The sequence below is a fragment of the Strix uralensis genome, chromosome 37 (assembly GCF_047716275.1).
Source record: "Strix uralensis isolate ZFMK-TIS-50842 chromosome 37, bStrUra1, whole genome shotgun sequence".
In the NCBI taxonomy this organism is placed as follows: domain Eukaryota; kingdom Metazoa; phylum Chordata; class Aves; order Strigiformes; family Strigidae; genus Strix; species Strix uralensis.
The window spans coordinates 1,565,036-1,580,264 of record NC_134008.1 but is presented as its reverse complement, the minus strand read 5'-3'; the positions used below and the strand labels follow the sequence as shown (position 1 = coordinate 1,580,264).

Here is a 15,229-nt window from a genome sequence, read left to right as displayed (position 1 = left end):
TTATCTATTCCTTCAGCCTCTGAGGGCACATCATCACAAACATTGGCTGCCTTCAGGGCGACCATTCTTTTTCCTTTTCCTAATGCAAAGGGGATTATCGTCCTGAGAGGGCCACACCTTGGGATGCAAGTTTCCCCTTTTCTCTCCCAGGAGGCCAGACCTGAATCTAACACAAAAGCAATGCAAAAGGGTTTTCATCCTGAGAGGGCCACACCTTGGTATGCAAGTTTTCCCTGTTCACTCTCAGGAGGTCACACCTTAGTGTAACACAAAGGGGGCTATTTCATCTTGAGAGGATTGCATCCAACAAGGCAAGGTAGTACAGCACTCTCGTCTCTAAGGATCCTGTCCGTGATGCCAATTTAAAATGTCCCGATCCGATATCGGGGAGGGTTCTCCCAAGAGCGAGATTAAGACCCAAATGAGGTCAGATGCCGTACAACCTTGTGAACTTCATTTTCCGTAACAACTGATAATAATGATAGGACAGAGAGAAAAAGAAAGGAAAAGTCAGAATCCCTAAGCAAGCAAACGGTAGAGATGCAGCAAGATTAATTACCACCACCACGAATCCAGCGATGTCCCGTTGGCTTGGTCTCGGTGCAGGTGATGGTGCTCCAAGCTCCACCAAAGTTCCAGCTCTGAGCGGATGAAGGAAGAAGAAGATCAAGATTATCAAGATCAAGGATCCCAAGAGAGGAGTACGCAGTCCTTTTATTGCCCCAGTCCACACAATTTCTCCAAAGACTCCGCCCATTTCCATGGAGCTCATTGTCATACGTGCCACCCTGTGTTCTTCCATGCGCACATGCACAGGTGTTCATGGTTGTTGTGCCGGCGGGAGGGGTCGACCTGCGACGTCTTCAGCCTCCGCACATCTTCCTCACCCTGGTTTCCTCTCCACCCAGATTGCGTGCAAGTGCAGCTTGGTAGGCACTGCCAAGGATGGTACTCGAGCTTTGGGCAGTCATAGTGGTTTCTTTGGGGACAATTAGTCTCCTTCAGAGCGTATTCCTCCACGGCAACAGGATGCTGAGGTCAGGAAATGGTAGTTGTGCAGCAGCAATGTTGAGACAAACCAGTCCAACACAGTCCCTTACACCCCTCCACTCAGCACTGGTGTGGCCCCACACACATGGGTGTGTCAGAGGGTGTGGCTCCCCATTTTGGAGAAGTAGGGGCGACCTAGAGAGTGTTGGGTGAAGGTCTGCCAAGGTGGGGTTTGGGACCTAGTGCCCATGAGCCGTGTGGGGTGGCTGATGGACCTGGAGTTTTTTGGCCCAGTGGTGAGGAGGCTCAGGTGGTATAGGAGTTGACACAGAGTGCCTGGAGGGTTATTTCAGAGATGATGGAGCTTTTCTTTAGTAAGAATAGTAATAAGATACAGGATGAGAAAGAAATAATGCCATAAAGTGCAGCTGGGGATGCCCAGACTGGACAAAAAGAAAAAAAAAAAATCACTCCAAGGGTAGTGCTATGGTGAAATTCACCACCCAGAAGGAGTCTGGATCAGATCAAGGCTTCCTTTTAAAGGGATAACAAGGGACTATGGCAAGTATCAGTAAAAGAAGGAAGATGCTCATGTGAGAGCAAGGTGAGACAGCTGGGTGGCTGAGTACACCCTGTAGGGAAACAGGCACAGCTGAGGCAATATCACAGCCGGTTGTGGAAATGACAGAGGGTTGTAGAAAAGCTGAAAGCCCCCAACAAAGTCAACCTCTCCCTGACTTTGGCCATGGCTGGTGTTTCTGCCACTGATGCCTATGAGGAAGCACAGTCCCCTGCAGCACTGGGGCCTCATTGACCCCTTGTCCCTACTCAGGAGCCTGGCAGGTGCACATCTCCATCGCCCACTGCCCCAGGAAAAGCCCTGAGCAATGTGTGAGGGACAGGATCTCCCTTTCCAGGGGCTGGCGGTCACGGCTTGGCCCTTTGCTTAATGAGGACAGGGCTTGGCCGTTTGCCTTCATGAAACACATGCAGGTTTCCTCAGCATCAGAGCCACCTTTCCTTTGCTTTTCCCTACCTGCCATCACTGCCTCCACATTTCTGCTCTAAGTGGAGCCTGGGGAGGCTTTGTCAACAGTGTCCCTCAGTGGGACCCATTAAAGCCACAAGAAATTTTGGAGTTTGAATCTGACTTTCTCAGAGACTTCTTCAGCAGCATCTCAGTGTGTGGGGTTCATGAACTCAGCACCAAACCCACCTGAGGTGTCATTAAAATGCCTTGGGCTGGTCCTCTACTGCGGAGCTGGGATGCACTCCTGGGACGGAGGGAGCTCAGGGCAAGTGGGCAGCACTGCAGAGACACAGCTCTGCCCAGGAGCAGCTCCTCTGCAAAGCGCAGCAGGGCTGAGGGCACTGCCTGCAGGCACCAAGGGCAGAGGAGCCGGGCACAGAGAGGGGAAAGGCAGACAAGAGTGGGAGGATGCTGAGAGCTCACTGGAGGAGAAATCTCCACAGCCCTTGACACAGTAAGTCTCTGGGAGCAGGACAATGCAGCTGCAGTTGGTGGTGGGTTCTAGTGAAGCCGGCACAGCCGCCAAGAATCTCCCTTCTGTCTAGAGGAGGAGGACGTGCTCCAGAGCAGGACTTCCCTGCTGCACTGTCAGAGGGACAGGCCATGGCAGCTGTCTTCTCCCGGGGACGGCTGCAGGGGTGTGCAGTTGCGGGTGCAGCCAGGGGTGCCCAGGGTTGTCCTTCAGAGCAGGGTCCCTGCAGCCCAGGGGCTGTGTGCTGGGGCAGGGACTCTGCCGCTGGCCAGGGTCAGCACTCAGCCTGCCCGGGGAGCTGCCCACGGCACTGTGGGGAGAAGCTGTGGTGGGAAGGAGAGACCCCCAGCAGGGCAGGGTCCTTCTGCTGTGGAGAGGGTGCTGCGTGAGTCAGGGCTGCTCACAGCTCCAGATCACCCCCAGGACATTGGCAGAGGAAAGTTTTCAAGAAGCACATGAAGGCAGGGGCTACCTGGATGGAAAGGTGCTTTCTGAAGTCTGTGCTTTCAGTTTCCTCCTGTGGTTGTGGGGTGTAATAATGCAGCTTTCAGCATTGGACAACACAAGGACACTCCCATAGCATTACCCTGACAGAGCAGTAGGTATTTCAGAAAGTTGATAAATTCCTTCAAGCATTTATTTGCCTGCAGAAAGCTCAATCATTTTGTCAGTGTTTTCCTGACCTGCTCCTTAGACTTGCACACACAGAGATGCCCCTGTGCAGGTCCCTGCTGCCAGGAGGGGTGTGCAGGGCAGAGCTGAGCACACAGCAGGTGGGATGGGGGCTGTGATCACTGGCAGGGAGGAGATAAGGAGAAAGAGGAACAGCTCCAGGCAGGGAATGGAACAGGCTGACAGCACAGGCTGGGCAGGGGTCATATTTGGGCACTGCCTTATTAGCCCTTCAGTGAAGGTGATTTTTACCTAACAAGCACCCCTGGTCTCCTCCCCCACACAGCATAGCCTCTGCCCTCCACGCAACAGGAGCTGCCTTGTCTACAGCCAGAGCTGCAGCAGAGGAAACTCTCCCGAGTGCCTATCTGTCCCTCCCTGGCCTTGCCTCCCTTGGCAGAAGCATTGGGGCATTGCTCCTTGGTTCTCCACCTGCCCCTGCTGCTGCTGCTCCTGTTTTCAGGCTCTCTGGGGATGGGGTTTTCAGCTGCAGCTCAGCAACTGGCCCTGCAGGTCCTGCCATGCAGATGTGTCCATGGCAGCAAGGTGCCCAAGCCCCCTTCTAGCCTCTGGGTCTCTGGGCAATGCTGCCCATGGGCTGGGGATAAAGCTGGATCATTTTGCAGGACACTCCATCCTCAAGGAATCAAAAAGCTCAGAGATCTTTACTGGGGAGGGGAGTTTTCAACTGGATGTCTCAGCAGCATTCAATTTCCTGTGAGGGGAACAGCTGGGTGTGATCCTCTTCCAGATTCAAGAGGTGGCAAGCCCAGGGCAGCTGAGTGCAAGTCTGATGGACAGCCTGGCTCTCCTCACTGCACTAAGGCTCTGCCCGTTTGCACCCTTGGACTCTCCATGGAGCACTTGTAGCGCAGCAGAAATGTCCAGGCTGTCTGCCTTCAGAACGCACTCCTCAGGTAGGACAGGGCAACAGGAGCAAAAGCAAGAAGAGCAAAGCCCCACAGCTTGGCTCTGCAGCTGGGGGCACTGGGAGGGACAAGGCTGAAATCTCTTGGATTTCAGGAGTGGAGTTAAGCAGTGATCACTGCGGGTTCCTCTCTGCCTGTTGGGGCACAGCAGAACTGACTCCTGCAGAGCCCACAGCAGAATCCCTTGCTCCCCACTGCCCCCTCAGCCAGCAAACACCAGAGCTCCAGCCCAGGAGCTGCATGAAGGTCTTTCTGGAAGGACAGAAGTTGGAAGAAGTGGAGGTTCTGTCAGAATTGGAGCAAGTTCTGCACAATAAAGTCAGTCCTAACCCTGAACTGCATTTTTCTCCTTGAACAGGCCCCATGCCCAGAGGAAGCAAATGTCCAACAGAAGCATCGTAACTGAATTTCTCCTCCTGACATTCGCAGACAGACGGGAGCTGCAGCTCTTGCACTTCTGGCTCTTCCTGGGCATCTACCTGGCTGCCCTCCTGGGCAATGGCCTCATCATCACCACCATAGCCTGTGACCACCACCTGCACACCCCCATGTACTTCTTCCTCCTCAATCTCTCCCTCCTTGACCTGGGCTCCATCTCCACCACTCTCCCCAAAGCCATGCACAATTCCCTCTGGGACACGAGGGACATATCCTATTATGCATGTGCTGTCCAGCTCTTTCTGTTTTCCTTTTTCATTTCAGAAGAGTATTGTCTCCTCACCATCATGTCCTACGACCGCCATGTTGCCATCTGCAAACCCCTGCACTATGGGACCCTCCTGGGCAGCAGAGCTTGTGTCCACATGGCAGCAGCTGCCTGGGGCAGTGCGTTGCTCAATTCTCTCCTGCACACAGCCAACACATTTTCACTACCACTCTGCCAAGGCAATGCTGTGGACCAGTTCTTCTGTGAAATCCCCCAGATCCTCAAGCTCTCCTGCTCACACTCCTACCTCAGGGAAGTTGGGCTTCTTGTGGTTAGTGCCTGTTTAGTTTTTGGGTGTTTTGTTTTCATTGTGGTGTCTTATGTGCAGATCTTCAGGGCCGTGCTGAGGATCCCCTCTGAGCAGGGACGGCACAAAGCCTTTTCCATGTGCCTCCCTCACCTGGCCGTGGTCTCCCTGTTTGTCAGCACTTCATTCTTTGCCTACCTGAAGCCCCCCTCCATCTCCTCCCCATTCTTGGACCTGGTGGCGTCATTTCTGTACTCAGTGGTGCCTCCAGCGGTGAATCCCCTCATCTACAGCATGAGGAACCAGGGGCTCAAGGATGCCCTAATGAAACTGATAACTAGATGTTAATTCTGAAGCAATAAACTGCTCATCTTCTGCTGAACAGCAGTTATAATATAACTCATTACAGGCCCAGCCTGCCTGCTTTTTCTCTTTTTGTTGGTCCTGGTATTTTACTTGTAATGATGTTGTCATCCCTTTCCAATTCACTGTCTGGATTTCTTTTCCGACTGATTGTCTGGGTAAATGAGGAGCCATGATCTCTGTGTGTTTTAAAATAATACAGTGCCTGCAGTGACTTTTCCTTCTTCTGAGATCCTTCCTCTAAGACTTTCTAGACCTGCAAGTAAAATTCCTGTTTGTAGAGGTAGAGGGGAAGAAAGTCCCATCATGGCAGCCCTGCCAGGGAATACATGGTCTTCCAGAGATGGTCTGTTTTCACTTCCACACTCTCTTTCTCACCCCTTCAGTTTGGTGTAAGGCCTGAGTGCTCTGGCAGCTTGGTCACACTTCTGCTGTGTGACAGTCCTGTGACTGCAGGCAGGGACAGGCAATGGGCACTTCTGTGACAGAGCCGGCCTCCGTAAGAGTGGTTCCATCATGAAAGAGGATCTCCTCAGGGCAGTGCCTGAAGGCTGAGTTCTTCTTCCAAACCTGATCTCAAGAATATGCCCATGAAAGTGGCCCACAGATGAATACACCAGTGAACAGGTGAACAGTGTGATTTGCAGGGTGGAGCACGCAGCAGTGTCCTCACACAGCCAGGCCTCCTGGGAGAGACTTGAAGGTCCAGGGTCTGGTCTGTGCCTGTGTTCTCTGGACACACTGGGGAAGCTGCCTGTGTTGATTTGGCTGAGATAGAGTTAATTTTCTTCCTAGTAGCTGGTATGGGGCTGTGGTTTGGATTTGTGCTATAAACAGTGTTGATAACACAGGGCTGTTTTCATTATTGCTGAGCAGGCCTTACACAGAGTCAAGGCCTGTTCTGCTCCTCACCCCACCCCACCAGTGAGCAGGCTGGGGGTGCACAAGGAGCTGGGAGGGGACACAGCTGGGACAGCTGACACCGAGTGACCAAAGGGATATTTTATACCTTATGACATCATGCTCAGTTATATAAAGGTAGAGGAAGAAGGACTAACGTGGGGACATTCAGAGTTATGGTGTTTGTCTTCCCAAGTCACCGTTACATGTGATGGAGCCCTGATGTTCTGGAGATGGCTGAAGCCCTGCCTGCAAATGGGAAGAAGTGAATGAATTCCATGTTTTCCCTTGCTTACATGTGTGGCTTTTTCTTTACCTATTAAACTGTCTTTATCTCAACCCATGAGTTTTCTCACCTTTATGCTTCTGATTCTCTCCCCCATTGCAACCAGGGGAGTGAGTGAGTGGCTGTGTGGGGCTCAGATGTTGGCTGGGGTTAAACCATGACACTGCCCCAGGGCAATCATCACAGACTAGTACCTCCAACTACCATTTGCAGCACTGGCCTCTCACCCCAAACTGGGGAGGTTCTCTCTCCCTCCATGAGGGACACCAAATGAGCAGGTCAGAAGTTCATGCTTGCATTGTACAGAGGAGGTGTAAGCCTGCACGTCATGTCTGCGATGTGAGAGAGGGCAAATGCCATCAGCTATTTCTGGGGATGCCATGAAGGTGTGTGGGACAAACAGTGTCATGAGGTCACTTCACATTGACAGTAATGTTACCTGGAAAAAAACCTGAATGCAGCACCGGGAGCTGTTTCCTTGAACCGAGGTCCCTGAGTCGATTCCTCATGCCGTGGGGCATCTCACACGAGTGCAGAGCAGAGTGATTACCACAGGGATGAGGGGCTTCCCAGCCTCTGGCAGTGGCAGCAGGAGGCCAGAGAGACAATATGACTCCTGCAATGCACTACTTCTGAATGTGCAAGGGAAGGACTCGTGTCTCTGAACACCCCTGTGTGTAAGACAAGTGCATGGAGCCAGCTGAGATGTGGGCACCTGACAGAGCACTGACACTTCTGCGTGTGACTCCAGGAACAACCCCCACTCTCCCAGTGAGACTCATCTCAGCTGCCTTGGACAGGCTCATTGCAAGTGCTCCTGTTCACTACATCACCCTCGCCTGTGATTCTGCACTGTGCCCTCAACAGTGCCAGAGTAATCAGACAAGTTCTGGAAAAGGCAGACATCAAACCCATCTTCAAGAAGGGCAGGAATGAGAATTGGGATAATTACAGGCTGGTCAGCTATCTCCATTCCTGGGAAGGTGGTAGGGTATGTCTAGCAGTCATCTCCAGGTAGCTGAAGGACAAGAAAGGGATTGCTGGACCAAAACAGGCAGGGGAAAGAAGGGCACGTTGTACACATGGAATTTTGCAAGGCCTTTGACATGGTCTTCCATGGAGTCCTTATAACCAAGTTGGTGCTACCTGGGCTGAAGAAGTGGATGTTACAGTGGGTGGGAAGTTGGCTGGGTGATCAACCCAAATGTCATCAGTGGTACAAAGTCCTGCGTGCAGCCGGTCACTAGTGGCATCCCTCTGCACCTGGGCCAACACATTGAACATCTTTGCTATCCCTCTGTGTGATGTGACAGAGCACACTTTCAGCTCCTTTGTGGGTGATGCAAAGCTGGACAGAGGCCTTGAACAACCTCACCTGGTTCACCCTGCCTTCTACTTGAAAGTTGGACAAGAGGTTTTTCAGGGCTCTCTTCGCACCTGAGTTACTCTATGATTCAAAGAGTCTTTCCGTTGTCGAGGTTTTCATGACAGAATAGGCTGAGGAAGAAGGAAATAAAAAAAGAATGTTTCTCAGTTCAAATCATTACCAGGAAATGTATCCGATAGATGTTAATAAAGAAGCAGACTTTGATCTGCTCAGGTCCTGGGCCATGAGGAGGGAGATGGATGCGTATGGTATTATGAGGTCCGTTGTGTCTCCGAAACTCACAATTCAGTAGGAAGCATGTGGCTGTGGAGGGGACCATGAGGTCAGTTCTGTCTCTGGAGGTGACAGGCCAGCAGCAGGCACATGGCTGGGAAAGTGCCTCTGCCAAAGTACCCATAGGCCTTACCCACAAGAAGGGCTTGGACATGGGTTGTCATGTCCATTCCACCTGAGCACATGTGGGACAGCAGCAGGCACATGGCTTGGTCACATCCATCCGAGAAGCTGAAAGGCCACAGCGGTCATGTGGTTTAGAAGATCCTGGTGAGGTTCCTGCTCTCTGGTCAGGTAAAAGGCCACAGGAAGGCCTTTGGGTTGGGTTCTGTGCTGGAAGGGTGGTTTCTGAGGGGGTAGAGCTTTCCTTGGTAATGGGAAACATCACTGAAGGTTGGGAAATGCTGGGGTGGGAGCAAGGCGGGGAAGGGAGATGGGTGCTACAGCCTGCAGGGAGAGAGGGGCAGGAGTGGGACAGGGTAGAACAGCCTGTGGTGGGGATCGCCAAGAGCGCTGGCAAGGCTGGAAGTTGCCCACAGAACCCAGGTCTTTGTCATCTTGGCTATGGCAGTTGTCTCTGGGACAGAAGAGAAGACATGTTGTCCTCATGGCAGTTGGGCCTCACTGCATCCCTGCAACCCCATGAGGAAGCTGGAATTTGTTGCACCATTTTTGTCCTCCACTCAGCCTTGCACACCCCACATTCCACAGTCCCAGGAAGAGCCACAAGCTGTGTGAGGGACAGGACCTCCGAGCTAGTGCATGCAGAAATAGGTTTCTCTTGGTTATTTCTTACCCCCTGGAAGCACAGCGCTGCTCCTTTGCTCTTCTAGGGGGATGTCGCTGCCCACAGACAAGCTTTCACCAGTGAAATATTTCCATGCTGATGTGACCTGTCACTCCTACCACCTCCTTGTGCTCTCCACAGGGCCTTGAGCTGGTGGTGCTGCTCTGTAGAGCAATTGGGCTGTGGTGCCTGAAAGCCATGGGGTGACAGTCCCAGGCAGATCCCTGTGATCATTCACCATCTCCAGGGGAACTGGGCACCACGGGGGAAGGCTCAGCCCAGGCCCATTCCCTATACACATAGCCCCAACCCTCCTGCCATGGAGAACACAAGCACAGCAGCTCGGCCTTGTGAGGGCAATTTCTTCAGCCTGACCTCAGCTTTGGAAGAAGAGCCCAACCTCCAGACATTGAGGAAATCCCCTTTTATTACAGAGATGCCACATGGGAGGCCAATGGTAACATCATGCCAGACACACGAGAACAGACCTCTGGGTCAGACAGGCTGATTCATGCCTCTGGGGAAGTGGAGTGGGTGCAGACATGGACAAACATGGTTATCGCAGATAAAATGCCCAAAGCACAGGAGGTTCCCAAGATGAATGTGAAATCACTTCTGAAGAGACACGGGCAGGTTAACGGTGCTGAGAAACAGCTGATTGAATCCGCTTCTTCAGTGTCTCTTTAAACTCCTTGTTCCTCATGTTGTAGATGAGAGGGTTTATTGCTGGGGGTACCACCGAGTAGAGAGATGACACCACCAGGTCCAGGGATGGGGAGGAGATGGAGGGGGGCTTCAGGTGGGCAACCATGCCAGTGCTGATAAAGAGGGAGACCACGGCCAGGTGAGGGAGGCACATGGAAAAGGCTTTGTGCCGTCCCTGCTCAGAGGGGATCCTCAGCACGGCCCTGAAGATCTGCACATAGGACACCACAATGAAAACAAAACATCCAAAAACTAAACAGACACCAACCACAATAAGCCCAACTTCGCTGAATAGGAATGTGAGCAGGAGAGCTTGAGGATCTGGGGAATTTCACAGAAGAAATGGTCCAGGACATTGCCTTGGCAGAATCGTAGTGAAAATGTGTTGACCATGTGAAGCACAGCCCAGAGAAACTTAGTGCCCAAGGAAGCTGCTGCCATGTGGACACAAGATCTGCTGCCCAGGAGGGTCCCATAGTGCAGGGGTTTGCAGATGACAACGTAGCAGTCATAGGACATGATGGTGAGGAGAGAAAACTCTGCTGAGATCAAAAAGACAAACATAAAGACCTGGGCAGCACATCCCGAGTAGGAGATGTCCCTTGTGTCCCAGAGGGAATTGTGCATGGCTTTGGGGAGAGTGGTGGAGATGGAGCCCAGGTTGAGGAAGGAGAGATTGAGGAGGAAGAAGTGCATGGGGGTGTGCAGGTGGTGGTCACAGGTGATGGCAGTGATGATGAGGCCGTTGCCCAGGAGGGCAGCCAGGGAGGTGCCCAGGAAGAGCCAGAAGTGCAAGAGCTGCAGCTCCTGTGTGTCTGCAAATGGCAGGAGGAGGAACTCAGTGATGGAGCTGCCATTGGGCATTTGTTCACTGTCAGAATTGGGGCCTGTTCACAGAGGAAAAAGCATCAATAAGTTAGGACAGATTTCTCATTTCTCTCTATTCAGTTTCTTATGGAGCTGCTGGATAAAACAGAGATGCCCTGGGAGAGCTGTGTCCTTCTGGAGGACAGGTTGCAGCCCAGCAGGACCCCACTGGAAAAGAGTGAAATGTCCTAAAGATGGGGTGTCCTGAAGGGTGAACTGGCTCATTTGTATCACCCTGAGCCTGCAGATTACAAGGGCACTTGAACATTTCACTCCCATGGAAACATCTCCATGGCAGTCCCCACAGGTATTGCTCACAGCTGAACCCCACCCCATCCCAGAAATTCCGGTCATACCAACACGGGGAGCAGAGGCAGAAGGGGAAATATGGAGAAATGCCACAGCACTGCTGTGAGGAGGCAAGACAGGGACAGAGGGTCGGGCTCTGCTGGGTGGGAGAGGAGACCAGGGGGTTCCTTTGGAGTAGGTGTCTGCACTGTAGGGGATGGCAGGGAGGTGCCTGAATTCCTCCTCCCAAGGTGTTTCCAGTAGCAGCTCCCTCTTACTCTCTGCCCAAGCTGCAAGATCAAAGGAAGTCAACGGGACTGTTATTCTGACAGCCCCCCCCCATCCAGCCCTACGGCCTCTCTCAGAGGAGCCAGCACCACTGCTTGCTTCTCCCATCTTGTCTCCCATATGGGGCTGTGAGACGGGGAGCCTGGCTCTGGCTCCTCCAAACTTTCACTCTCCTCCTGCCAGCTTCCTACCAGTGGTTTATAGTACTCTGGTAAATCCTTTATTGCGTCCCCTTTCTCTTTCCCTTCCTTCTTATTTTCTTTTTCCAGTGCCAGCACTAGTGGATCTTGTGGAGGTGCCAGGCCACAGCCTGTTTGATATTCAGGATGGTCTCGGGGGGTGAAAAACATGTCTGCATAGGAGACTTCATCCCTCCTTAAAACAGCACCACTTGTAGCAGGGTGTTATAATTCAAGGACCCATTAAGGGGACATTTTGCCCCTCATCCAATTTATATAGGGGCCACCACTGACTGCAATATTTGATTAGTGTCTTTTTATTCACACTTGCGCCTGGAGGTCCCCCTATCTTCTTCCAGCATTTTAAAAAACAGCCTAGGGGACTCTTTTTGACTATTCCCCCACTCCGGCCGCTTCCCATCTCGTCTACTTTACCTTAAAACGCTACCTGATTAAGCTGACAATACCCCCGCAGGCAGATGGTACAAGGGTGCACTCTCCCCACAGAGTATGCACCTAAATTCAAGACAACAATTAACACAGAATTACTGCCTCCCGCTAGAGGAGCTATTTCACTTGTGACACTTCAAACACTGAGCCCGAACAAACAGGCAGCATGATGACCCAGCGGGCGGCAATGCCACACCACTCCCGTACCCCCATACTAGGAGTACCCAAGTCGACCTAGGGTTCCAATGTGGTCAGAGTGTCGAAACCATCCTGCCACCCACGGGTCCACCACCACTTGTGGACTCACACCCCAACCCCAGGGGTGAGCACAAAGGCTCTTTACCTCGCACAGGACATCTCCTCATGACTTACAGGTCTCCCCTTTCTCCAACATACCTAATCCGCCGATAGATGGTCTTTATCTGCCTCTGCTGAGATCGGGAGAGGAAGGGAGTTTCTCCAAGAAAGAAGCCTCAGGACACACCTAGAATGTCCCACTCTCAGCCGGTCCTGCAGCCAGACAGAGAGGGTCCCATCTGGTGCCAACTGACTTGCGGAAAACAGACTCTACAACTCAAATAGAGTTATACAGCAGGTATGTTTACTCCAGCGCCAGGGTGCAAGGGGATTTCTCCACAAAGCTTACACACCCACCGCACATTTTACCAAAAACTCATAGAGTGTGGATATACATATTCATTGATTACATAACACAAACATACATATGCATGAGTGAGGCTGGGTTAGGTCTAGAGGCTGGGGTCAGCAGTTTATGTTCTCTTTGCACCTGCGCATTGCCTCCTGGGGGTGTCTTCGGGGGTCTGTTGGAGGAAGGCTCACAGTCCTCCTCACCTTGTACTTTTCCTCGGAGCATGCGCAGATTCTCTTAGCCAATTTCTTGAATAACAATAGTGGTTCCCACTGGTTTACCACCTCTATCTTATCTAAAAGCACCAGTCTCTTAATTTCTACCGCCCATATATGGTTATCTATGCATAAACTTGCTAGAACACATCTGCTTTCCAAGGACATGTGTCTTATTTTTGCCCAACATAGTACTTCTTCGTAAGTTTCCACAGAAAACTGCTTTGTTTTGATGAACACAGTAGTCCTCGGTTCCACAGAACAGTCAGGGCAAGCAGGATTATTAAGCAATATTCAGAAATCATTATAAGTTGCTATAAGTAAATAAGTTGCAAAGCAGGTGATCATTTCCTTGTATCAATGTTACCCCAGCTACTCTTCCACACAAGCACCACTGATACCGCCCCAGGAGACCTAGCAAGTATCAAGCATCACTACATGACTCTGAACACAATGTTGAAAGGCATTCGGGCACAGGTTTACTTCTCCTCAATCCTTCTGGAGAGAGGAAAAGGTTTGAGAAGGGAACAGACCCTGCAGGTAAACAATTGGTTGTGCCACTGGTGTTAGTAATGGGTTTCTATGACCTTGAGACCCTCCCCAAAGAAGAGATGGGATTCACCTGATGAAGTGGGACAAAACTATCCTTGCTAAAAGACTGGGCATTGTATTAAGAAGACTTTAAACTTAAACGGTGGATGAAAGGAGAAAATGGTCAATAATCACATGAGGAATTGATGGACAGGCTTTTAAGGAAAGGGTCTCTTATGATGAGATCATAAGTGACATGTTAATAAACAAAAGAGAGTTTAGGAGGACACACCTCAAACATGTGCACATATTTATGCTTACAGAACATCATAATGGAAATGCTCTCCTGCCCTTTCTTGGAGATCAGCATGACTGGACACCTCTTTTCAGAGCTTGCACAGTAATTCTCACAGCGTGGAGAGCAAACAAGAGGAATTAGATGTCCGTGTGCAGTGACAGAGCTCTAGTCTCATTTGGATAACAAAGATGTGGGGCATTGCTGACACGACTGCAGTGCTGCGATGGATGGATGCTGGCGTTGTAGAAGGACAGGCTGAGAAGGCGAAGGAGGGGATGCCCTGCCCATGAGAGAGCAGTGGGAATGCATGGAGCTCTGCCTGGGAAGAGGTGATGTGTCAGCTGAGGAACAATGGATTAGTGGGCAGAGCCACGTGGGCTACACTGTAGTGAGTATCTGCTATAGGTAATCAGGATGGTTTGGGAAGAAGCAGATGAGGCCTTCTTCAGGTGTTCACAGGTTTGGCTCCTCATGGGGACTTGAAACCCCTTGATCTCTGCCAGAGGGGAAACACAGCAGGGCACAAGCTATCAAGATTTCTCTAGGACAGCAATTATAACATCACAAGCATTGAGACATGGAGCTAGGAAATCCAGGACCCATCTGGAGTTGAAGCTGGGAAGGTACGTGAGGGACAGCAAGAAAGGATTCTAGAAGCACAGCAACAGCTGAAGGAAGGCTGGGGAAAATCTGGGACTCTGCTGAGTGGGGCAGGGTTCCTGGTGACACAGGAGAGGACTGAGGGACTTGGTGGTAAGAGCAGCCTTCAGGAACCCCAGGACCTGCGACCAGGGGAGAAATATGGAGCAAGGAAGAGTTACCCTTGGAGGAAGTGTGTTAAATTAGAGAACATTTAGATAAACTGTACATGAACAAGTCCTTGGGGCCTGACAGGATTCATCCATGAGGGTTAAGGAACCTAGCTGATTTCATTGTAATGCTACTATTGCTTTTTGAAAGGTCTTTGGGATCACGAGAGATTCCTGAGGTCTAGAAGAAAGAAATGTCAGCCCCATGTCCAAGAAAGGTGAGAAGGTGGATGCGGGGAGCCAGTCAGTCCTTCTGCCATAGCATCCTCCTGACAAACTTTGGTCTAGATAAGTGCAAAAGGGACATGCATTTAGGACAGGATCAGTGGCTAAACTCAGAGAGCTGTGGTCATGTCCATCTAGAGGCCAGTTGTTAGTGGTGTGCCCCAGGAATCAATGAAGAGTGTTTAACTTCATCATTTTGTTACCTAGACGATGGGACTGAGTGCACCCTCCAGAAGTCTGAGAATGACACAACATTAGGGAGGAGTGCTGCCTGCACCACGTAGTGTCACTGCCATTGAGAGGGACCTGGACAGGCTGGTGAACTGGGCTGAGAGGAACCTCACAGAGGTCGACCAAGAGAAATGCAAAGTCCTCCCCCTGGGGAGGAATAAACCCATGAACCGGTACATGCTGGTGTCTTACTGACTGGAAAGGAGCTTTGTGAGGAAGGACCTTGTGGCCCAGGTGGACAACAAGCTGAACACGAGCCAGCAGTGCATGCTTGTGGCAAAGGCGGCCACCAGCCTCCTGTGCTGCATTAGGAAGAGTGCTGCTGGGGGTGGGGGCAGTTATCCTGCCCCTCCACTCAGCACTGGTGAGACCACTTCTGGAGTGTTGGGGCCAGTTCAAGGCTCCCCAGTACGAGAAAGACATGGACTTGCTGCAGGAAGTCCACCTTAGGG

General features: G+C 51.5%; 1 protein-coding gene and 1 long non-coding RNA gene across 2 annotated transcripts in view; one reads left to right on the top strand and one right to left on the bottom strand.

Annotated features, from left to right (window-relative positions):
* LOC141937094 (uncharacterized) overlaps positions 1–15,229 on the bottom strand; it is a 786,032-nt gene that overhangs the window by 323,357 nt on the left and 447,446 nt on the right. The window lies entirely within an intron of this gene.
* On the top strand, positions 4,474–5,394 carry LOC141937105 (olfactory receptor 14A16-like). The gene has a single exon (XM_074854508.1). The coding sequence runs from the start codon at positions 4,474–4,476 to the stop codon at positions 5,392–5,394; it is 921 nt and encodes a 306-aa protein (XP_074710609.1).